A 25,049-nucleotide genomic window follows, 5' to 3' on the forward strand; every position below is an offset into this window, starting at 1 on the left:
AGACTCTTAACTCTAGAGAACACACTGATGGTTACCAGAATGGAGGTGGGTGGGGGATGGGGTGAAGAGGTGATGGGGATTAAGGAGAACATTTTTTTTTTATTAAAGATTTTTATTTATTTATTTGACAGAGAGAGAGAGACAGCAAGAGAGGGAACACAAGCAGGGAGAGTGGGAGAGGGAGAAGCAGGCTCCCCGCTGAGCAGGGAGCCCGTTGCGGGGCTCGATCCCAGGACCCTGGGATCATGACCTGAGCCAAAGGCAGACAGACGCCTAACGACTGAGCCACCCAGGTGCCCCAGGAGTACATTTTTGACAACCCAATACTATTTCAACAAGGGAGGAAGTGTAAATAGCACATTAAAAGAGGCAACAAAGTCAAAGGCTTCTGCAAAGTGTGCTTGTATAATATTTTCATATGTTACTCAACTCTTCCCAGAGTCACCGAATGGAGAGAGAGAATATCCAGAAAGAGAAAATAACTGAGAGCTTTACATCGCAATTATCTCTACGTATATACAATCATATAATATGCTTTCTGTAACCAACACAACAGTAACAATAAGGTGGGAATTAATACCCCAAATCTGTAAATGAGGAGAATGAGGATTATAGAGGTTAAACCACTTTTTCAAGGTTACACAAGCAATAACTGATGAAACAGATCCCAGCTCAAGTCAGTCTTTCAACTACTACTGCTACCACTTCCTTTTGTCTATTTCTTAAGAGTTTCCAATTAAAGAACCACAGGGTTTTTTAAAAATATTAAATATCTGTTCCACACGAGCCTGAACTAACAATTCCAGCTAAAGTTCTAAAACTTGGCATAGACATACCAGGTGAGAACAAGAGGAATGCACTTGTTCATAATTCTTTGGGTGGTCACTTGTTCCCCTTGTACCTATGAACATTTCTGCCTTCCAAAACAGGATTAGCAACACACAATATACTGTATGAGTCCAGTAAAATGAAGTAGGAAAGACTTCCAATACATACTATGGGGCCTTCCTTCCTAAATACACCCTGTTTGAAACAGTATTAACCTGGTTTAATTTCTTCTACAAGCATTTACTGACCATCTCCTACGTTCTGGGCACCGAGCCAGGCCATGGGACTACAAAGTCAGAAAAGTCCCTTGTTCTAAAGAAGCATGTAGTATGATAGGCAGAATTCCAAGATGGTCCTTATGATTGCTGTACTCTAGTGTGCATACCCTGCATTATCCCCCCACTTGACTGCAGCCAAGACCAGTGAATATAACAGGTTATCACTTCTGTGATTAGGCTACTAATCAGTTGACTTTGGGTTAATCAAAAGGGAGATAATCCTGGGTGGACGTGAGCTACTCAAATGAGCTCTTTAAAGGAAGGTGAAGTCTCAGACGTGGGAAGGAGCCAACTGTTGGTGGAGGACACTTCGCAAGTAGTAGAACAGCCTCCAGACACTGAGAGGAGTGGCTGACTAACAGCCAGCAAGAATATGGGGCCCGTAGTCATAAGACCACAGGGAAATGAATTCCAACAACATCTTGAGAGAGCTTGGAAGCAGATCTTTACTTAGTTGAGCTTCCAGATGAGTATGTAGTCAGCTGACAACTTGATTTTACCCTTGTGAGACCCTCAGCAGAGCCAGTTAAAATCTGCCAGATTCTTGCCCCACAGACAGAGATAATACATTGGTGCTGACTTAAGCCCCTAAGTTTGAGGTAATTTGCTTTGTAACAATAGGAAACTAATAAAAAGTGTATAATTCATTGTATTTTTTTAGATTGGGAAATTGGTCTGTTTTCTTTTTCTTATTATAAAAGTATACTATTACATATTCATAGCCCTAAATCAGAAATTTATATGAAAAATATTCTTAATTATAGAGCCAATCATTATTAAAGAAACACTTTCATTCTTTTTTTGATTGTTTTTAAAAAGATCAAGCATTATTGTTTTGCAATCTTTCTGTGCTACAGTATTGTATGCATATCTTTCTATATTTCATGTTCATGTATATCTTTAAAAATCAATAAAGATAAAAAGGCAGCACTTCCCAAACTGTGTCCTACACCTCTACAAGATATTAATCAGTGTTTCAAGAATAAAAATCTTTGAGAAACACTGCTTACTATATTTTCTCTTTGGAAAATCATGATACCCATCAGCATATTAAAACTAGAGGAAATCTGGTAATAAAAAAGAAAATATTTTAACTTTTGTTATTACTTAACACACAAAGTTACTTCCTACCAGCTCTTGCATGCCTGTTAACAGAGGAGCATCTTTTCCTTAACAATATGATTTCAAACAATGAAGATACCTAAACCCTCTTGGATGAAACAAGGTATCACATGTATCTTTCAGTGAGCACCATTACTTTCCCAGAATCTAAGATGTTGAATTAAATTATGTGGACTCCCAAGTCTTTGACCTTGCTTAGTACAGAATTAATTAAAAGGTAAGGATAAGGGTCTATTTAATTCCTATGGTATAGCTGTCAACATAATGTGATTATAAAATTCACCTCTTTAAAATTACTTTTAAGAGTCTCCAGATCAAGAGACCTGACCTTACAGTATCATCATCAAATGCTATTTATAGTGTTATATTTTTGGCAATGCATTTTAAGTGCGATTTTCATAAACTGGTGTGCATTTGGAGGATAATCAGGAAAGATGGCAGGTTTATCTTGACGTTTTAAACAATTGCAATTAGACATTTTTGTATGGACATAGAAGGGAGAAGCAGGATCAAAGCATAGCTGAAAGAATCAAGCAGTCTTTAGCTCAAAAAAGAACATATTTCAAAAAAATGACAGCTATCCGTAAGTGAATTGGGTGTATTTAACATTACCTCTTCTCTGGCTATATTTAAGTAGAGGTTAGATGACAACCTGCTTGAGATATTGTTGGGAAATTTCCCACTCTCAATTCAATGCTGTTGACTTCTAAAATCCAGTCAGTCTCCTATTGTGAACTAAAGGGTCTTCAAGAAAGGCCAAGTAGCAGTACAGTCCGGGCATTAAGGGGCAACCAGGTTGGTTACTTGAGATCAAGAAAAGAACGGTGTTCTTTCAGGAAGAAAAGCCAATTTTGGAGATCCATGTACTCTGGGAGACAATGTCCGAACAGTGAGTATAAATAAAACTATAGGTCTGTATACCAAGGGCTATGAACTAAATTGCATCCTTCCCCCAAATTTAGGTGTTGACGCCTTAACCCCCAATGTGATGCTATTTGGAGAGGTAGTTAGGTTTAGATGAGATCATGTAGGCAGGAGTGCTCATGATGGGTTTGTGCCAACGTTGAGCTTGTCCTTGTGAGGACACAGTAAGGTGGCCATCTGTAAGCCAGGAAAAAAAGCTCTCATCAGAACCTGATTACTGGCGCCCTGAGCTCAGACTTCCAGCCACTGGAACTGTTAAGAAATAAATGTCTGTTGTTTAAGCCATCCAGTCTATGGTATTTTGTTACGAGAGCCTGAACTAAAACACCAAAGTTATACTAGCTCAAGGCCTGGGAGGGACCTAAGCCAGTGTGTAGACCAAGTCAGAGCACACAAAAATCTTTAGAATTGTGCATGAACTGTTTGGAATGTTAACTTTAAAAATAAAACTGCCAGTTATCTTACCAGCAAAATATCGGAGAATTGCAGTCCAGGGCAAGAAAGCAAGCCAGTGTCAAAACCATAGACAAGTCCAAGAACCAAGGAGAGGAAGATTCTCTTACAGAGTAAGTTGGGAGGGCTGTTACAAACAAAAAGTCCACTGGAGTAAACCAGGGGTTTAAAGTATAATGGCTTTTCATTGGTTGGGCTGGTGGACCTGGGGAGAGAACCGTTCTTCCTCCTGCTGGAGTAATATAGTAGCTAAAGCGCCATGCACTTACAAGGTGAGTCTCTTCCTGCTGGGTCTACACATGACGGTGGGTGACAGGGCATGACAGCTCGCCTTTCTGATTTCCTTTTACTAATTCTTACAGTAATGACACAAGTTGTAAATCAATGGTGGGCTGACTGGACTTATTTCATTGTTAGTTAAGTCCTTCTGGGTCTCCCTAATACGGAGAAAGACATAAGGTCTTCAGCGTTTCAAGGTATTCCTCTTCTTTCAAGGAGGCATTGAATGCTCAACCATCGAGCCGTAAAAAATATTACGACTATATTTGTACTCCAAATTGGTGCAACAGTTCTACCTGTTTGTTACCTTAGCTTAGTAACTACCAAGTCACTTTCCTTTTGAAGCGTGGGTTGGCATGTGCAAGATAGGATGTGGTGTCTCACAGGTCCTTCAGGGCCTGTAATCACGACAGCAGCATTTATGCCCAGCTTAGGGTAGTTTACTTCCGTACATCATCACCTTACCCAGAGCACTGTATTATTCCTATTTCACACACGAAGCTCCGCTTCTGAGCAGCCGGCTCACACGCATCCGTTGGCCACACTGGGCGGTGTCTCAGGAAACAGAAAGAACGGCTGGGAAGGTCCTGGGAGATGACGTCCTTCGGGCGCGCGGCGGGGCCCGGCCGCCCCGGCGGCTCCGGAGACGCGGAGGCGGGGCCCGAGGTGGGCGGGGCGCGGCTGGAGGCCTCCGGCGCGGGCGGGGAGCTGGAGGCCGGAGCTGAGGCGCGGGGCGGAGCCTCCGGAGCGTCCGGGCCCGGCGCGGACGCCGCTGGCAGCCGCAAGAGCCGCGGTCGTTGGGGCGCTTGCGGCCGGCGGCTTCTGCACCTGCGCTCCCTTCTTCGCCTCAGCAGCGACTCCAGCCCCAGCCGCCCTTCCAGCCCACGGCGTCGCCGCTGGCGCCACCGCCCGACCCGCAGGCCGCCGCGGGCCGCGGAGCCCATGAGGGCGCGGGCCCCGCCGCCGCGTTAGCGGCATCGCCGTCGTCCCGGAGCGTCCCGAGCCGGCGCGGGCATGGCCGCGGCATGAGCGCGGAGCCGCCGCCGGAGCCAGAGGACAAGGCGGCGTCGGAGCCCGCGGCGGCAGCCATGCCAGAGAAGCGCCCGGGCGGGCAGGCCGCCGGCTGCATCCCGGTGAGCGCGGGGGCGGGTCCCGGCCGCGGTGCTCAGCCCGAGGCCGGGGTCGTGGGGGGCCGCGCGGGGCGACGCCGGGGCCTGCGACCCCGGGGTTTGCGGAGACGTGGAGCGTCGGCTCCGGCCCTCGGGAAGTCCTTCCCGGGTCGGCCATCGGATTCCTCCCCGGGCTTCCCTAGCGCCGCCGCTCTCGAGACAGAACTCGAGGGCGCTTATTGTTTCCGACAGCGCTAGACCCCGGGCCCCGGGTGTAAGTAATGTGGTCCTTCCAGGGATTTCCAGACGTGGGGCTGGCGGTACCGTTTCCGCGGTGCAGTTTCTGGCCGCGCCTGCGTGGACGTGTGGGGGCCTCAACCGGGAACTTGGAGGTGGAGGCTGGGCAGCACCTCCGCTCTTCCTCCTCCTCCGGCGGCCGTGCGGTTGCAGGGCGGGATCTCGGAGCAAGCTGGCGACGCCAGGGCCCGTGCGGAGCGTGTGCGGGCGGGTCTCGCGCTCCGGCGTTACGCCGGGTTCGGGGGGCTTCCGAGGCCCCGACTTAATTGGCACGGGTCCGGCAGAACAGGCCTTGTCAGTGGCGCTTCGGTTTTTGTGGTGGAGTACTAAGAGAGAGCCAGGCATCTCTTCAAGACTCTGTTTTGGGGGGTGGGGGTCCATTTAGGACGGGAAGTGTAGAAACGTTACAGTGAGTAGAAACTAACGCAAAGAACACTGGAAATTTTAGGAAAATTAAGTGTATGCAGTCAGCTTCACATTTTCGCTTACATGTCTGTATTTGCGTTTAAAAAATACTACGTGATTATTCCTTGGTGATGTGAGTCCCCGCTAGAATTGGGAGGGTGGGTGACGTAGAAGGAACAGTAAGTAGAACGGAGCCGGAAGAGCTGGTCTCTAGTCTTGGTTCCCTGAGAACCGGCGCGCGCTAGGCAAGGTCCCGACACAGCCCTGCCACTCAGTGCCTCACCCGTGGCCGGAGAGCTTGGTAATGTTGAAGGACCCTCCTTGCTCCAGTGAGTTCCAGTTTTTGAAAAAGCATTAGGAGTTCATTTCTTTCCTTTTTTTTTTTTAGGATTTTATTTATTCATTTGAGACACAGCGAGAGAGAGAGCACGAGCAGGGAGAGAGGGTCAGAGGGAGAAGCCGGCTCCCCGCCGAGCAGGGAGCCCGATGCGGGGCTCGATCCCAGGATCCCGGGATCATGACCTGAGCCGAAGGCAGACGCTGAACGACTGAGCCCCCCAGACGCCCCAGAAATTCCTCATTTCAAAGATAAGATTTCCATAAAGGGAATTTTATCTTCAGTGGGGAAGGAAATTCCAGAGAATAAGTTTTTCTCGTTTTGTTTTTGATTATTTAAAAAGTAGACTTGTCATCTTCCTCCCCCTTTAAACTAAACCAAACTGCCAGGTCCTCCTTCTGTCTTTGAATTGATGGACCATAATTACTAACCAGAGGCCACGCCAGTAACATGAGAGGTAGCCTCCTTCATTCCTTGCCATGCTTACAACATCCAGTACATTCTTAAGTCTAACTAATTTTACTGGGCAAAGATTTGAGGTGTTTATTCTCTGCATCTCTGTGGTTCATTTCCTCAGCATTCTGACTTAGATTTTGACTTATCTTTTGGGACCCTGGCTTCACCTCACCATTGGTCTGCTGTCCACAGTGTTGATCAGTGTGATCTAACATGTAAATATAATTACTACTGTCCTTAAATTTTTTCATTGGCTCGCCTTGGTTTATAGGATAGAAAAAATAACCTGGCAGGTTGAAGCATCATAGCATAGTGATTAGGTGAGCATGCTCAGAATCCCAGTTCCCACCTTTTATTACCTACATAACTTTGGGCAGGTTACATAATATCTCCGAATTAATAATAGTATTTACCACAGAGGATTGTGAGGGTTACTGCAACCTTGCACCCAGTAAGTTCTCAATAAATATTTACTGTTATTAGTTCTCAATATTTTTGGCATGAATGATTGGCCAGAATGTATAGGTGATCCCTGACTGTCAGTCATTCACTAAAAATTAAAGTTGGTAATTTTATGCACTTAGAGCTAGAACTTTTGAGGGATATTTACTCAAGGAAACTTAGACTCTTTATTCCCTGTTTCCTTCTCCTGTGGACCCTGATGCTAACCTAATTTGGGCACAAGTACATTCCTGCTCAGTCTTCCCTTGTCTGTGAGGGTCCATGGAGTCAGTACTGATAAACTGCTGCGAAACTGACTTGAGTTTTCTGATGCTTGCTGTACTTAGTGAGTGACTAGCATGGGCAGGTGGCACAGTTCAGACACTGGTGCTTTTTGGAATGTGTGGTGGCTGGGAAAGCAAGTGAATGCCTTTAATCATATAGGTTCATGTTGTATGCCAGTACCCCAAAATTATGCATCTTTCCTGCTTGCACTTTCTGTCTAGTGTCACTTCCCAGGAGCTATGTTCTGCAGCCTCTGTGACTTGATTTCATTTTAATGTACTGGAATTTCCTTATAGCTTGAGTCCAGTGATACTCATGGTTTCAGGTTCTTAGATGCTAATAATTACAGGGAAAACTGCCCATGCACAGGGAACCTGCCGGCAGCTTTTCAACCTTGTGTGGCACGGAGATGTATTGACCTGAAAGAGATTGGCACAGAGATGTATTGATCTGAGTAATGGAAGGGAATCAAGTATTTACTTCAAGAGATCATTGCCTCGTAGAAAAGGGATGTGTGTTTAGCGAGTAAGTTCTTGTTTTATTTCCTCTTTGCTCTTTCCTTCCCTAATCGCATGTACAAACAACTTGAGATGTTTCATCAGAATTGTTTGCATTATCATTAAATGTATATTTTCCATCGTACTTAACCTTCATAATCAGGTAAGGGGAAAGGTTTTGTTGTTGTTGTTTTTGGCATCATTTACCCGTGAGCATCTGATGAAAATTAAGGATTTGCTGCAAAGAAGACACAACTAAGTTTAGCATACTATTTCAGGATGTTCTTGGACTCCCAGAAGCCAATGCTTGGTAACGGGTTAAGAGCCCTGATATAAGGCCTCTCAGGATCATTGTTGTTCTGGTGACATTTGATGTCTCTTAAGTTGATTTTCCTAAGACTGTCTCAGCGGTTTTCTGTAAAGGCTAATTTTAATTCTGCTTTTTGAGAACAAGAATATTATTTATTATGTAGGCAAAATGGAAATAATACTGAAGAGTAGCTTCAGGTAAAAAAAATGCTAAAATGACTCTGTTATGTTTATAAAAAGATAAAAGAAGGTCTAGGGACATATTAGGGAAAATTAACTATAAGCTTTAAATTCTTTCTTGACACTGTTAGGGACCAGTATGATCATTTCAATAATAAAATAGTACTGGGACATTGGCATAGCAACCTCTCAAGTAAATTCTAGCAGATAAGGGGAGAAACTGAAAGCATTTGTGAGCAGTTGATATATTGCAATTTAGAAAAGCCAATACGTGGGCTTTCATAGAAACATTTACTATATTTCATATTTAGAATTATGCAAATTTCTAGTCAGCTCACTATCATCACGGCTAGCCTTTGTCATAACACAGGCTTATCCTTGCTGTTGTGTTGTTCTCAGGCCTGGCATAAGGCAGGATTTTGTAGACCTTGCTTCTTAGGATATTTGAGCATCCTTTTCCACCATTTTTCTTACTAGATTAAGTCTTTGAAGATAGGGACTACAGCTGTGTATCTTTTTTTTTTAAATTTTATTATGTCAGTCACTATACAGTACATCATTAGTTTTTGATGTGGTGATCCACGATCCATTGTTTTCGTAGAACACCCAGTGCTCCACGCAGTACGTGCCCTCCTTATTACCCATCACCGGGCTAACCCATCCCCCCACCCCCTCCCCTCTAAAACCCTGTTTGTTTCTCAGAGTCCACAGTCTCTCATGGTTCGTATCCCCCTCCGATTTCCCCCCCCTTCATTTTTCCCTTCCTTCTCCTAATGTCCTCCAGGCTATTCCTTATGTTCCACAGATAAGTGAAACTGTATGATAATTGCCTTTCTCTGCTTGACTTATTTCACTTTACAGCTCTGTATTTTTTAATCTGAAATAGTCTTTTGGGGATGATCAATAAATATTAATAAAGGAAGAAGTCATTCAGTGTAGCTTTAAGCCAGTTTTTAGGCTTATTAATGATAGAAGCTTGTCTTTTACTTTTTTTTTCTTTTGTCATTTATATAATATGCTTTGGCCTTATAAAACAAGTTGGGAGGGGGGCGCACCTGGGTGGCTTAGTCGTTAAGCGTCTGCCTTGGGCTCAGGTCATGGTCCCAGGGTCCTGGGATCGAGTCCCGCATTGGGCTCCCTGCTCCGCAGGAAGCCTGCTTCTCCCTCTCTGGCTCCCCCTGCTTGTGTTCCCTCTCTTGCTATCTCTCTCTCTGTCAGATAAATAAATAAAATTTAAAAAAAAATTGGGGGAGTTCTGATTTCTTCTTTTCTCTGAAGATTTTGTGTATGGTAAGATAATTTTAGAACTTAATGGTTTTTAGGCTGGGGTAATGTAGTTGTATAATAATCGAGGTTTTCTTTTTTTTTCTTTTAAAGATTTTACTTATTTGACAGAGAGAGACACAGCAAGAGAGGAACACAAGCAGGGGGAGTGGGAGAGGGAGAAGCAGGCTTCCTGCGGAGCAGGGAGCCCGATGTGGGGCTCGATCCCAGGACCCTGGGATCATGACCTGAGCCGAAGGCAGATGCTTAACGACTGAGCCACCCAGGTGGCCCAACAATCGAGGTTTTCTATTTGATTTTCCTTTTTTTTCTGTCTTAGTAAGTTGTATTTTCTTAGGAATTTGTCCATTTCACCTTCAAATTAAATGGCATAAGGTTGTTTGTAATAGCCTCTTAGGTTTTTTTTAAACTACTATAAGATCCTTACTGTTTTTATTGCTGACACTGGTAATTTTTACCTCATCTTTAAACAAAAAAAAATTCTCAGTGTGTTCTGGGTAATCATCAGTTTTGCAAATGGGGGTAATTTTGCATCGTCTGTATTTCTGTTGTATGAACTAGAATATCCAGGAAAAGGTTCATTAGCAATGGTGAAAGTTCACAACTTTCTCTTCATAACAGAAATACATTTTTTTCATTGTTAAGGATGGTGTAAACTATATGTGTGAGATAAATGGGCTTTATTACATGACAACAGCATCTTCTTATTCTTACTGTCTTTTTTGTATGTGTTCCCCTCTTCTCCCCCACTTTCTTCCTCTTTGCCTCCCTCCCTCCCTTCCAGTTCAGTGTCTCATAGAAGCTTCACAAGTGGGCTATGAAGTCTGAGATGTCCCTTGGAGAAATAGGTTGTGGCGTAGTACAGGCATTGTTGTATGAGAATTGGAGAGAAATTTGTCATTAATCCCTGTAATCAACTGTAATAAATAATCTGCTAAAACATAATATCTGTGAATTATGTCAGCTTCTTTCTAGCTGCCTGACTTTTTAATACACAGTTCTGTATTTGCTTATAGTTCTACAATAGCTTCATTGAAATAAAATTGACATAGTAAAAACTATGTTTAGAGTGCACAGGTTTGTGTTTTGACGTGTATGCACTTGTGAAGTCGCGAGCACAGTCACGATGGTGAATGCCCATCGCCCCCAGAAGTTTCCTTGTGCCCATTTACATCCTGTCTCTCCGCCTACTCCCTAGGCAAGCATTTATCTACTTTCTGTCACTAGGTATTACTTTTAATTTTTTAGCAAATACTCTTTTTGGTTTGACTTTGTTTTTCCTCAGCATAAATTATTTTGAGATTTATCCATATTGTATATAAATCAGTGTAGTCTTTTTTTTTTTAAAGATTTTATTTATTTATTTGACAGAGAGAGAGAGAGAACAAGCAGGCAGAGTGGCAGGCAGATGGAGAGGGAGAAACAGCTCTCCGCTGAGCAGGGAGCCGGATGTGGGGCTCGATCCCAAGACCCCAGGATCATGACCTGAGCCAAAGGCAGCCGCTTAACAGACTGAGCCACCCAGGCGCCCCAGTGCATTCTTCTTTTGTTGCTGAGTAGTACTCCATTGCAGGGGTGTTATCACAATTTGTCCATTCAGCATTGATGAACATTTGGTTATCACCAAGTTTTGGCTAGTATAAATAAAGTTGCTATGAGCATTTGTCTACCAGTCTTTGTATGGGATATGCTTTTATCAGAGTGGAATGGCTGAATCATATAGTAGGTGTATTGTTTAACTTTTTAAGAAAACTGCCAAACTGTTCTCTAAAGTTATCGTACAGTTTTACATTGTCACTAGCACTGAGAGTTCCACCTCATCTACATCCTCAAAACTTAGTTTTAGCCCTTGTAATAGATCTGTAGTAGTGGTATCTTACTGGTGTTTTTAATTTGCATGTCCCTGTGGCTAATGGTGTTCAACATCTCTCCATAAATTTATTTGCCATGTTTATATTTTCTTGGTGAAGTGTCTGCTCAAGTCTTGCCTATTTGTTGTTGTTGTTGTTAGGTTGTTTATTATCTTAAAACTGATTTTTTTTTAAACAATGTGTATAGTGACACATAAGTTCTTTTTTTTTTTTAAGATTTTATTTATTTATTTGAGAGACAGGATGAGAGACAGAGAGCACGAGAGGGAAGAGGGTCAGAGGGAGAAGCAGACTCCCCACTGAGCCGGGAACCCGATGTGGGACTCGATCCCGGGACTCCAGGATCATGACTTGAGCCGAAGGCAGTCGCTTAACCAACTGAGCCACCCAGGTGCCCCTTAAAATTGATTTTTGAGAGTTCTTTATATATTTGGGATGGAAGTCCTTTATCAGATACATGCTTTGCAAATATTTTTTCCAAGCTGTGCTTTTGGAAGAACAGTTTTTAATTTTCATGAAATTTAATTTATTAATTTGTTTTTTATGGATAGTGTTTTTGGTTTTACATCTAAGAAATGCTTTTGCTTAACTCATTATCACAAGGATTTCCTTCTCTGTTTTTAGAAGTTTTTTAAATTTTACAATTAGGTTTATGACCATTTTGAATTAGTTTATAATATGGTGCAAAGTGTGGATGGAAATTTGTTTTTTGTGTATGGATAATTGATTGTTGCGTGATTTGTTGAAAAGACTTTTTTTTAAGATTTTATTTATTTGAAAGAGAAAACGTGGGGGGGAGGGGCAGAGAGAAGGCGAGAGAGAGAATCTCAAGCAGATTCAGTGCTGAGCACAGAACCTGATGTGGGGCTCAAGCCCAAGATCATGACCTGAGCCAAAACTAAGAGTCCAGTGCTTAACCAACTGAGCCACCCATGCCCCCTGAGAAGACTTTTTTTCACTAAATTGTCTTTGCACTTTAGTCGAAATTAGTTTCAGTTGTCCATATATGTGTCAGTCTATCCTGGATTCTCTGTTTCATCTGTTTATCTTTATATCAGTACCACTTAATCTGTATTACTGGAGGTACATAATACTTGAAACTAACAGTGTTAGGCTTCCAACTTTGTTTTCTTTTAAAAATGTTTTGGCTATTCCAGGTCCTTTGCATTTTAGAACTATAGAATCAGATTGTCAACTTTTACAAAAATAACAAAAAACCCTGCTTATATTTTCATTGGGGTTGTGTTGACTCTGAAGATCAGTTTGGGAAGAATTGAAGACAACATTGAGTCTCCTCATCCATGAAGGAGGTACTGCTCCATTTATTTTAAATCTTCTTTTAAATTTCCCACCTTTATTTTGTAGTTTTCAGTATATAGGTCTTTCACATAATTTCTCAGATTATACCCTATTTCATATATATTTTTTTAAAGATTTTATTTATTTGACAGAGAGAGACACAGCGAGAGAGGGAACACAAGCAGGGGGAGTGAGAGAGGGAGAAGCAGGCTTGCTGCAGAGCAGGGAGCCCGATGCGGGGATGCTATCGTACCTAGTAGTGTAAATATATTAAAAATGTGAACTCTTAAAAAATTCAGATTCATAATTGTTTGTTGCCAGTATATAGAAATATAGTTAAGAAATTCCTAACATTGCGATATAATACACGTAACATAGAATTGACTGTTTTAACCTTTTTTTTTTTTAAAGATTTTATTTATTTTTGACAGAGAGAGAGAGAGAGAGAGAGTACAAGCAGGGGAAGCAGCAGGCAGAGGGAGAGGGAGAAGCAGACTCCCCGCTCAGCAGGGAGCCTGATGCGGGGCTTGATCCCAGGACCCTAGGATCATGACCCGAGCCGAAGGCAGACGCTTAACCATCTGAGCCCCCAGTGCCCCCCCCCTTTTTTTAAGTGGGCTCCATGCTGGGCCCAGTGTGGGGCTTGAACTCACAACTCTGCGATCAAGACCTGAGCTGAGATCAAGAGTTGGATGCTTAAATCACTGAGCCACCCAGGCACCCCTTTACCTTTTTTTTTTTTTTAAGATTATTTATTTATTTATTTGAGAGAGTGAGCGAGAGAGCACGAGCAGGTGGGGGGTTAGAAGGAGAGGGAGAAGCAGACTCCACACTGAGCAGGGAGCCCAACATGGGGCTCAGTCCTAGGACCCCGGGATCATGATCCGAGCCAAAGGCAGACACTTAAACGACTGAGCCACCCAGGTGCCCCAACACTTTAACCATTTTTTAACATGCAGTTTAGTAGTGTTAAATATATTAACATATATAGAAATCAATCTCTAGAACTTTTTCAGTTTGTAAAACTAAACCTTTACATCCATTACACAGAATTTACCTGTCTCCCGTTCCCTAATAACCACCTTTGTGCTTTTAGTTTCTATTAAGTTTGACTACTCTAGATACCTCATATAAGTGGAATCATAGTCTTTTTGTGACCATCAGCATAATGTCCTCAATGTTGTTGACACATGTTGAAATATGTTGTCTTTAAGATTGAAGACGTGTAGTGTGCCTCAGAATTTCCTTCAAGACTGAAGAGTATTCCATTTTATGTATATGCCACATTTTGTTTCTCCATTTCTCTGTTGAGTATTTCATTTCTTCTGGGTTTTGTTGTGTTTTTTTTACTCTTGCAAATAATGCCTTTGTGAACATGATTGTACAAATATCTCTTTGAGAGCCTGCTTTCAGTTCTTTTGGATACCTACCCAGAAGTGGAATCACTGGATCATTGGATAATTCCATTTTTAATTTTTGAGGCACCACCATGCTGTTTTCCTTTGTGGCTGCACCATTTTAAATTCCTACCAACATTACACAAGGGTTCCAGTATCTCTACATCCTCACCACACCTGTCATTTTCTGGTTTTTGTTTTGTTTTGGAGAGTAACCATCCTGATGAGTGTGGAGGGATATCTCATTTTGATTTTGCATTTCACTAATGGTTAGTGATTGAGCATCTTCTCATATGCTTATTGGCCATCCGTATATCTTCTTTGGAGAAATGATAGTCCTTTGCTCATGTCCAAATTGGGTTGTTATTGTTGTTGTTATTTTGAGTTGTAGAGGTTCTTGGTAAATTCTGGAAATTACCTTCTTACCACATAATGCATTGCAAATATTTTCTCCAGACGTTGCCTTTTCACTCTGTTGATTGTATCCTTTGATGTGCAGAAGTTTTAAATTTTGGTAACATCCAACTTACCTGTTTTTACTTTTGTTGTCTTTGTTTTTTGGTGTCATATCAAGATATCATTGTCAAACCCAGTGTTATGAAGCTTTCCCCTTAAGTCATTTTGTAAGAGTTTGATGTCTTACATTTAGGATTTTGGTTCATTTTAAAAGTTTCTTATTTTGATGAAGCCCAATATCTACTTTTTCTTTGTTGCTTGTTTCTTTTGTTGCTTTGGAGTCATGTCTAAGAATCTATGACTAAATCCAAGGTTTACCTCTGTTTTCTTCCAGGAGCTTTGTGGTTTTAGCTTAGATCATTTATCTGGTCTGGGTTAACTTTTGTATATGGGGTGAGGTAGAGTTCCAGCTTCATTCTTTATATGAGGAAATTCAGTTGTCTCTGCATCATTTGTTGAGGAAACTGTTCTTTCCCTTTTGAATGGGTTTGGCACTTTTGCCAAAAATCGGCAGGACATAGATGTATGGGTTTGTTTGTGGAAACTCAGTTCTAGTCAGCTGGTGTATATGACAGCCTCTCTCTCTTCTCCCATATTGGCAACTCACTGATGTTTCTTGTGTACTGTGATCTTTGAGTTGGGGATCATGTTTGGGACAAATGGGAGTAGCTTTCAACCTTATCTTTTTCCAGTTGAAGGCAGATGTCCTGATTGACAAAAGCCAGATGCTCTAGTTCATTTGATGTTTTCAGGTCACATTGATAAAGCAAGTGAGGGGTTTAGTGGAGATTGTTCTTTTGCCCAGATACACACTAGCCAGGCCAGACTCCTTAGTGTGGGAAAGTGGGGGTGGTGGGTGAGTAAAGGGCTGCACTTCGCCTGAAGAACTGTCTGCATTTGGCTCCTGTCACCTCTTACTTAGGTTGTGGCAGTCCAGGCTACCTATCATATGTATGTGCTGATTCTGTTTGTAGAGAACTTTGGCTCTAAGAAAGGTAGTGTAAGCAGTACAGTGGTTAGTCACGTACACTCTGGAGGTAAGTGATTGTCTGGATGGAATACCAGCTTAGGCACTTAGTAACTGTGCGAGATGGGCAAGTTACTTGAATTCTCTGCATCTGAGTTTTGTCACCCACAAAATGGGAATAATAATAGTTTCTATCTCAAAGAATTCAGTGAAGATAAAAATGGTAGGATTTGTGATGTGCTTTCATCGGTCTTGGCATGGTATCTGTTGTTGCTTCTGCTGCTATTGTAGGATAGTTTTTGCCTATGTATAGTTTAGGATCTTTTCTGGTAGACTGTCCCTAACCTGTGTCATTGTTCTTTAGAGTGTTTATTTCTATTTAAAATTTTACATTCCATGAAACAAGAACAGGGATAGTATCCTCTGTTGATACCGTTGCCCCCAGCATTTAACTGACATAATGGGACTCAACAAACATCTGTTGAGTGAATTAACCACTTGGAATTGAATATTTTCATTCTTAAAGAAGATTGATAGAAATAGAAATATTTACAAAAGCAGTCCTTGGCATCTTGGTTTGCTTTCAGTCGGTGGTGGTTGGTAAATTATAGAGTTTGAAAAGTTGAGTTAAAAGCAGTTATCTTACAAATGTTTAATGAATGCTTAGTCTCTCCAACATCATAGTCATTGTATTTATTCAACTATTTAATGCAGTGCTGAGAAAATTTTCATAATTTTTATGGAAAAGTTATTTCATCTAAAGAAGCGGTAAAATTGTTTTTCCTACTGGCTTTCCAGTATTAGGAGGATGAAAGCAAAACCTACAGGTATAATCATTTATTTGTTTTAAAACTATTTGTGCTTTTCATCTTTCTGTTTATATTTTAAAAGATTTCTGATAAAGAATTTATTTTTGTTGGAGCATTTTACTAACCAGATAAATACAAATGATATGGGCAAGAAGTACTAACTGTCTGAATTATTAAAATACTAAGAGATTATAGTGAAACATACTTCTCATAAATGTCTTCAGTAGTACTGCAGAGATGTCTTTGAATCTTATGGCAGTACATTCCAACTGTGGAGTACCAGTTTTCAAGCAAAATGTATTTTAAAATAATTTTTCTGCTTAGAAGTACAATAGAGCCAACAGTTTACAGTTACAGCCTTAGTTGCTTAGCTTACCCATAAAAATCAAACTGAAATATTTCATTTTTAGTAGCTTAACATTGTTCATGGTGTAATGATACACTTGATGATAAAGGGATTTTTTATTGCACATAATAGGAAATACAAAAATTGTGTGCTTATTTTAGCAGTTTAATATCACCAAAGACCTAGTGGGCTCATTACATTCATATGCTCTGCTCTTCCCAGGGTGCTAGTTTTTGGTCTTTAGGATTGACCACATATGGTCTCAAGTTGGTTGACGTTGCTAAGTATCACATGCTTACACAACAGTGCCCTCACACTGGAAACAGTAATGTTTTGATATTGTCCCTAGAAGAATGAAGGAAAGTCCATAAACCCTCCCACATATTTCCCCTCATATCTTCCTGGCCATAATTGGGTCATGTGGTTCGTTCCTATGTTTGTTTGTTTTTTAAGACTTTATTTATTTATTTGACAGAGAGAGACACAGAGAAGGAACACAAGCAGGGGGGAGTGGGAGAGGGAGAAGCAGGCTTCCTGCTTGAGCAGAGAGCCCGATGTGGGGCTCGATTCCAGGACCCTGGGATCGTGACCTGAGCCGAAGGCAGACGCTTAACGACTGAGTCACCCAGGTGTCCCTACTCCATCAGATTCTTAACAGAAAAATGTTTCCTGGCCCCAGTGTGAGTAAGTGGAATACAAAGGGGAGTTCATAAATATCAGTAACCTGATAAAATAACTGAGAAGCTGCTGACATTCCTTAACTACCCTGAGCAGAGGTGGGTCCTTCCCTACCAAATCCCTGTAGCCTCTTTTCCACATACAACTAGTCTGTCTCCTATACTACACGACACCTCTCAAAGGCAAGGATCTCAATAGTATTTCTCTAAATGTACCCTGAACTCCGAAGATAACAGGCTTTTGTGACAGAAAAAGTTGACTTTCCATGCCACCCAAGACATTTGCGAATAAATTCCCAACGGTGTTCATGTTTCAGCAACTGTGTGCATAAAGAGACTGTAGTCACCTTCTGACACTGCAGGCTTGAGAACTCTTCAGGTCCAGAAGTTGAATCTTGACAAGCCAACTTGACCAGGATAATTCAATGACTTAAAATAGGAATGAACCGGGGCGCCTGGGTGGCTCCGTCATTAAGCGTCTGCCTTCAGCTCAGGTCATGATCCCAGGGTCCTGGGATTGAGCCCTGCATCGGACTCCTTGCTTGGCAGGGACTCTGCTTCTCCCTCTGCCTGCTGCTCCCCCTGCTTGTGCTCTCTCTCTCTCTGACAGATAAATAAAATCTTAAAAAAATATATAAAAATAAAACTTTATTTTAGAGTAGTTTAGACTTAGAGAACAATTGCAAAGATTGTATAGAGAGGTTTCATAAACCCCACACCCGTTCCCTTCTATTATTAGCATCTTACACTGGTATGGTATATTTGTCAAAATTAATGAACCAGTGTCCATACTTTACCATCATCTAAAGTCTACATTTCATTCACATTTTGCTAATTTTTACTGAATGCCCATTTTCTGTTCCAGTATTTCTTTACATTTAGTTGTCATGTCTCCTTCAGTTCTTCTGGGCTGTGATAGTTTCTCTGACTTTCCTTGTTTTTGATGACCTTCACAGTTTTCATGAGTCCTGGTTAGATATTTTGTAGAATGTCCCTCAGGTGGGATTCATCTAATGTTTTCCTTAATATTAGGGTGAGATTATGGGTTTGGGGGAGGAAGCCCACAAAAGTGCAGTGCCATTTTCATTACATCAAGTCAAGGATACAAATCACTGTTGCTGTTTGTCACCTTCTTTATAAAGTTACTCTTTTCCCCTCTTTCTATGCTGTGCTCTTTGGAAGAGAGTGTGTGCAGCTCACATTTGAAGAATGGGAAGTTATGCTTCACTTTCTTGAGTACAAAGTACCTATGTAAATTATTTGGAATTCCTCTGCACAGGAGATTTGTCTGTTCTCCCCCTTTTGTTTACTACATCATCTTATTAGTATAAACTTAGAAATATTTATTTTATAATTTGGGTTATAATCCAATACTGCTTTGCTCATATTGTTCCAGCTTTAGGCATTGGGAGCTCTTTGACATACCCCATGTTTTTGTCATTGTGTTAGGTTTTGTTTATTTGTTGTTTTTTGTTGTTGTTTTAGCACTTATATTCTGGCACTACAAGATGCTCCAGGTTCCTCTTGTCTGTTTCCTGCCTTAGTCCTAGAATTAGTCATTTCTCCAAGGAGCCCTGGCTCCTTTTGTTGGAAAATTGTATTTGAAACCAAGACCTGAGTACCAGATACTTAAAGTGCTGTTGGCTGCCACGGTGTCATTACTTCTAGGTTCTCAGGTGACAGGTCAAGGAAAATATATGTGTGTATATTAGCCTGTGTGTATATATATATCTATAAATATTTCTGTATGTGGTCGCCTGTATCCTTGTAAAGCTAGAATGAGGTCATAATGATACCCAAATCTAATCTGTTAGCACATGGCTCATCCTGTCTCTCCCCCCTTGTTTGTTTATAACCTTCCACTGGGGCGGTGAAAAAAGTAACTCCCACCATTTGTCATCCGTTTACTTAATTGTTCAGTTCCAGGACACTGGTTTCAGAATTGTTATCTGTACCATTGTGGGGAACATATTTATCAATTAGAGTACAGTGCTTATGTGAGGTTCCTTTTGCCTTCAGTCTTGCAGACTGCTCATTCCTAATGTTATTTAGATCACTAACTTTCCCCCCTATTCTCTTCAATGAAGTTGAGTCATGCATTCTTTTTTTTTTTTTTTTTAAGATTTTATTTATTTATTTGACAGAGAGACAGCGAGAGAGGGAACACAAGCAGGGGGAGTGGGAGAGGGAGAAGCAGTCTTCCCGCTGAGCAGGGAGCCCGATGTGGGACTTGATCCCAGGACCCTGGGATCATGACCTGAGCCAAAGGCAGATGTTTAACAGCTGAGCCACCCAGGTGCCCTGAGTCATGCATTCTTAATACAGTTAGCTCTTTGTCACATTCTGCAGTCCATGCTGAGATTCTCTGACCTCTTAAACATTTTTTTTCAATTAACATGTACTAAGGTTCTCTTCTTGTTCCAAAAGTCTGTGGGTTTTGACAAATACATAGCACCACTTACCATCTACCATTACAGTGTTGTACATAAGTTTTACTACCTGAAAAAGTCCTTTGTGCTTCAACTGTTTAACCTTACCTCTTCCACCCCTAGCAACCACTGATCTGTTTACCACCTCTGTAGTTTTACCTGGTATCATACACCATATAGATAGCCTTCCATACTTGCTTCTTCTCACTTAGCAATGTGCATTTAAATTCTGCCATCCAGCAATTGCATTGTTTTAATTTGCATTTTTAAATGATATATGCTGAGCATCTTCTCATATAGTTATTTGCCATGTCATTTTTGGTTAAGCGTCTGTTCAGAACCCCCCCAACCCTGTTTTATAATTAGGGGATTTATTAACTCATTTAACAAGAAATCTGATGGAAATACAGTTTCAGGATTGGTTCATTTAGCATGTAAGCAGTATAATCAAGGACCCGGGTCCTTTGTGTTTTCTGTGTATTGACTTGTCTGGCTTTTATGGTCTCAGGTGTCTGTCATTGTTCCAGCCTTCACACACCATCAGCAAAGTCCAGAGGCAGCGAAGAGACAGAGTCAGCCTTTTTTTTTTTTTCTCATTATGGTGTTTCTTTTTTTTTTTTTAATTTTATTATGTTATATTAGTCACCATACAGTACATCATTAGTTTTTGATGTGGTGATCCACGATCCAGTGTTTTTGTATAACACCCAGTGCTCCATGCAGTACGTGCCCTCCTTAATACCCATCACTGGGCCAACCAGTCCCTCCTCCCTGCACCCCTCTAAAACCCTGTTTGTTTCTCAGAGTCCATAATCTCTCATGGTTCATCTCCCCCTCCAATTCCCCCCTTCATTCTTCCCTTCCTTCTCCTAATGTCCTCCCTGCTATTCCTGATGTTCCACAAATAAGTGAAACCATACAATATTTGACTTTCTCTGCTTGACTTATTTCACTTAGCATCATCTCCTCCAGTCCCATCCATGTTCATGTAAAAGTTGGATATTCATCCTTTCTGATGGCTGAGTAATCTTCCATTGTATATATGGACCACATCTTCTTTATCCATTCATCTGTTGAGGGGCATCTCGGCTCCTTCCACAGTTTGGCTATTGTGACATTGCTGCTATGAACATTGGGGTGCATATGGCCCTTCTTTTCACTGCATCTGTGTCTTTGGGGTAAATACCAAGCAGTTCAAATGCTGGGTCATAGGGTAGCTCTATTTTTAAATTTTTGAGGAACCTCCACACTCTTCTCCAAAGTGGCTGTACCAACTTGCATTCCCACCAACAGTGTAAGAGGGTTCCCCTTTCTCCACAACCTCTCCAACATTTGTTGTTTCTTTCGCTGTCCATTTTTGCCATTCTAACTGGTGTAAGGTGATATCTCAATGTGGTTTGGATTTGAATTTCCCTGATGGCTAATGATGATGAACATTTTTTCATGTGTCTGTTAGCCATTTGAATGTCTTCTTCAGAGAAGTGTCTTTTCATATCTCCTGCCCACTTTTTGACTTGATTATTTGTTTTTTGGGTGTTGAGTTTGAGAAGTTCTTTATAGATCTTGGATACCAGCCCTTTATCTGTAGTGTCATTTGCAAATATCTTCTCCCATTCTGTGGGTCACCTCTTTGTTTTGTTGACTGTTTCCTTTGCTGTGCAGAAGCTTTTCATCTTGCTGAAGTCCCAAAAGTTCATTTTTGCTTTTGTTTCACTAGCTTTTGGAGATGTATCTTGACAGAAGTTGCTGTGGGTGATGTCAAAGAGGTTACTGCCTATGTTCTCCTCTAGGGTTTTGCTGGATTCCTGCCTCACATTGAGGTCTTTCATCCACTTTGAGTTTATCTTTGTGTGTGGTGTTAGAGAATGGTCAGGTTTCATTCTTCTGCATGTGGCTGTCCAATTTTCCCAGCACCATTTATTGAAGAGACTGTCTTTTTTCCATTGCATGTTTTTTCCAGCTTTTTCTAAGATTATTTGACCATAGAGTTGAGGGTCCATATCTGGGTTCTCTATTCTGTTCCATTGGTCTTTATGTCTGTTTTTGTGCCAGTGGCATGCTGTCTTGGTGATCACAGCTTTGTAATATAGCTTGAAATCGGGCAACGTGATGCCCCCAGCTTTGTTTTTCTTTTTCAACATTTCCTTGGCGATTTGGGGTCTTTTCTGATTCCATACAAATTTTAGGATTGTTTGTTCCAGCACTTTGAAAAATGTCATTGGAATTTTGATCGGGTTGGCGTTGAAGGTATAGATGGCTCTGGGTAGCATAGACATTTTAACAATGTTTATTCTTCCGATCTATGAGCATGGAATATTTTTCCATCTTTTTATGTCTTCTTCAATTTCTTTCGTGAGTGTTCTGTAGTTCCTAGAGTATAGATCCTTTACCTCTTTGGTTAGGTTTATTCCGAGGTATCTTACGGTTTTTGGTGCTGTTGTAAATGGAATCGTTTCTCTAATTTCTCTTTCTGCAGTTCTCTTGTTAGTGTATAAGAAAGCAACTGATTTCTGTGCATTGATTTTGTATCCTGCCACATTACTGAATTGCTGTATGAGTTCTGGTAATTTGGGGGTGGAGTCTTTTGGGTTTTCCACATAAAGTATCATGTCGTCTGTGAAAAGAGAGAATTTGACTTCTTCTTTGCCAGTTTGAATACCTTTTATTTCTTTTTGTTGTCTGATTGCTGTTGCCAGGACTTGTAGTTCTATGTTGAACAATAGTGGCACCTCCTAGTTTCGTTGATTTGATCTGTGTTTCTGGTTTCTAATTCATTTGATCTCTGCTCTGATCTTCATTATTTCTTTTCTAAAGCGTGGCTTAGGCATCATTTGTTGTTTTTTCTCTAGTTCTTTAAGGTGTAGAGTTAGTGGGTGAATTCGGGATTTTTTTATTTTTTTGAGGGAGGCTTGGATGGCTATTATTTCCCCCTTAGGACTGCCTTTGCAGTATCCCATAGGTTTTGGATTGATGTGTTTTCGTTCTCATTGATTTCCATGAATTGTGTAAGTTCTTTGATTTCCTGGTTGACCCAAACATTCTTGAACAGAGTGCTCTTTAGCCTCCAAGTGTTTGAATTTCTGCCAATTTTTTTCTTGTGATTGAGTTCCAGTTTTAAAGCATTATGCTCTGAGAATATGCAGGGAATAATCTCAATCTTTTGGTATCGGTTGAGACCTGATTTGTGAGCCAGTATGTGGTCTATTCCAGAGAAAGTTCGATGTGCGCTCAAGAAGAATGAGTATTCTGTTGTTTTAGGGTGGAATGTCCTGTAAATATATGAGATACATCTGGTCCAGTGTATCATTCAAAGCTCTTGTTTCCCTTTTGATTTTCTGCTTAGATGATCTGTCCATTGCTGAGAGTGGAGTATTGAGGTCTCCTACAATTAACGTATCGTTATCAATATGACTTTTTATTTTGGTTAATAGTTGGCTTACATAGATGGCTGCTCCCATGTTGGGGGCATAGATATTTACAATTGTTAGATCTTCTTGTTGGATAGAGCCTTTAAGAATGATATAGTGTCCTTCTGTGTCTCTAATTGCAGACTTTAGTTTAAAATATAATTTGTCTGATACAAGAATTGCTACCCCAGCTTTCTTTTGAGGTCCGCTGGCATGGAAGATGGATCTCCATCCCTTCACTTTCAGTCTGGATGTATCTTTAGGTTCAAAATGAGTCTCTTGTAGGCAGCATATGGATGGGTCCTGATTTTTATCCAATCTGCAACCCTGTGCCATTTTATGGGAGCGTTTAGGCCATTCACGTTGAGAGTGATTATGGAAAGATACGAACTAATTTTCATCATGTTGCCTGTGAGGACATTGTTTTTATAGATTGTCCCTGTAAATTTCTGTTGTATATCACTCTTGGGGTCTTTCTCCTTTTATAGAACCCCCCTTAATATTTCTTGCAGGGCCAGTTTAGTGCTCACATATTCTTTCAGTTTCTGTCGGTCGTGGAAGCCCTGCATCTCTCCATCCATTCAAATGACAGCCTTGTCAGATAAGTATTCTTGGCTGCAGTTCTTGTTTAGTACCCTGAATATGTCTTGCCAGGCCTTTCTGGCTTGCCAGGTCTCTGTGGATAGGTCTGACGTTATTCTGATGTTACTCCCTCTGTACGTAAGGAATCTCTTCCCCCTAACTGCCCTGAAGATGGTTTCCTTGGCTCTAAAATTTGCAGGTTTTACTATTACATGCTGGGGTGTTGGCCTGTTTTCCTTGATCTTGGGAGGGGTCCTCTCTGCCTCTAGGACAGGAATGTTTGTTTCATTCTCCAGATTAGGGAAGTTCTCAGCTACAATTTGCTCAAGTACATCTTCTAGTCTCTCTCTCTCCACTTCCTCCGGGATTCCAATTATTCTGACACTGGAATGCTTCATGGTGTCACTTATTTCTCTGATTCTATTTTCATGGATTCTGAGTTGTTTTCCCTGGCCTGCTCTCTTCCCTTTTTATCTATTATATTGTCTTCCAGGTCGCTTATTTGTTTTTCTGCCTCAGTTACCCTAGCTGTTAGATTATCTAGATTGGATTGGATCTCATTGATAGCATTTTTAAGTTCTGCCAATTCAGCTTTCATTTCTGCCCTTAGAGACTCTATGTTGTCATTAATTGATTTCTCCATTCTTGCTATTGTCTTCAAAATTGCTAGTCTGAATTCCATCTCCGACATCTTGGTTATATCTGCATCCGTTTGTAAATCTGCAGCATAAGTCATGATCTCTGAGTCTTTTCTGTTTTGGGGGTTTCTCCTCCTACTCATTCTGTCGATGGGTGGTTGAGGGAAGGTATAGAGTCCAAATTATTGACCAGAACCCAAGCAAGATGCACCTGTTTTCTTGGGACCTTAGGGTTGCTGGCCTCTTGTTTTCCCAGCCTGTCTTCTGGGGGAAGGGCCTGCCGAGCTGTTATTCAGGCAACCCCGTTTGGGCGGAGTTGCCCTGCCCGTCTGTGGGGGGTGATGGGCTCAGTGGGAATCAGTTTTTGGGGCTTTTGTTCTCTGGCGGCTCTCCCCGTCTCTTCCAGGAGTCAGAGCAGAAGAGACTGTTTCCAACCCTCTGCCTCAGAGCAGAGAGATTGCAGTCTGTTCTTCAGTGAGCTCTCCAGGCCACACTGTCTCCGTTTCTGTCCCTGCTGCTATAAACTGCAGTCCTGGGTTGTGTGCCCCTCCGCAGAGCTCCCAGTCCTGCCTCCAGGTCGGGGCACGTTTCTGCCCTTTGTGCTTCTAAAACTGCCAGCCGCTCCGGGTTTCCGCCTCAGGGGCTGCCCTAAAGTCCTTTCCCCGCCGCTACAGGTCTGTGAGCCTG

The 25,049-nt window shown here is 41.6% G+C and overlaps 1 protein-coding gene across 1 annotated transcript in view; it reads left to right on the plus strand.

Annotated features, from left to right (window-relative positions):
• Positions 1-4,624: 4,624 nt before the first annotated feature.
• Positions 4,625-25,049, plus strand: part of SLC71A2 (solute carrier family 71 member 2) — a 71,264-nt gene continuing 50,839 nt past the window's right edge. Inside the window, exon 1 of the mRNA XM_028093054.2 lies at positions 4,625-5,017. Within this exon, the coding sequence (XP_027948855.1) occupies positions 4,910-5,017 (108 nt within the window). The 5' untranslated portion in view covers positions 4,625-4,909. The remainder of the gene's footprint in view (positions 5,018-25,049) is intronic.

The sequence above is a fragment of the Eumetopias jubatus genome, unplaced genomic scaffold (genome assembly GCF_037043125.1).
Source record: "Eumetopias jubatus isolate StellerSeaLion01/CBP00866 unplaced genomic scaffold, mEumJub1_p1.0 scaffold_15, whole genome shotgun sequence".
Classification (NCBI taxonomy): domain Eukaryota; kingdom Metazoa; phylum Chordata; class Mammalia; order Carnivora; family Otariidae; genus Eumetopias; species Eumetopias jubatus.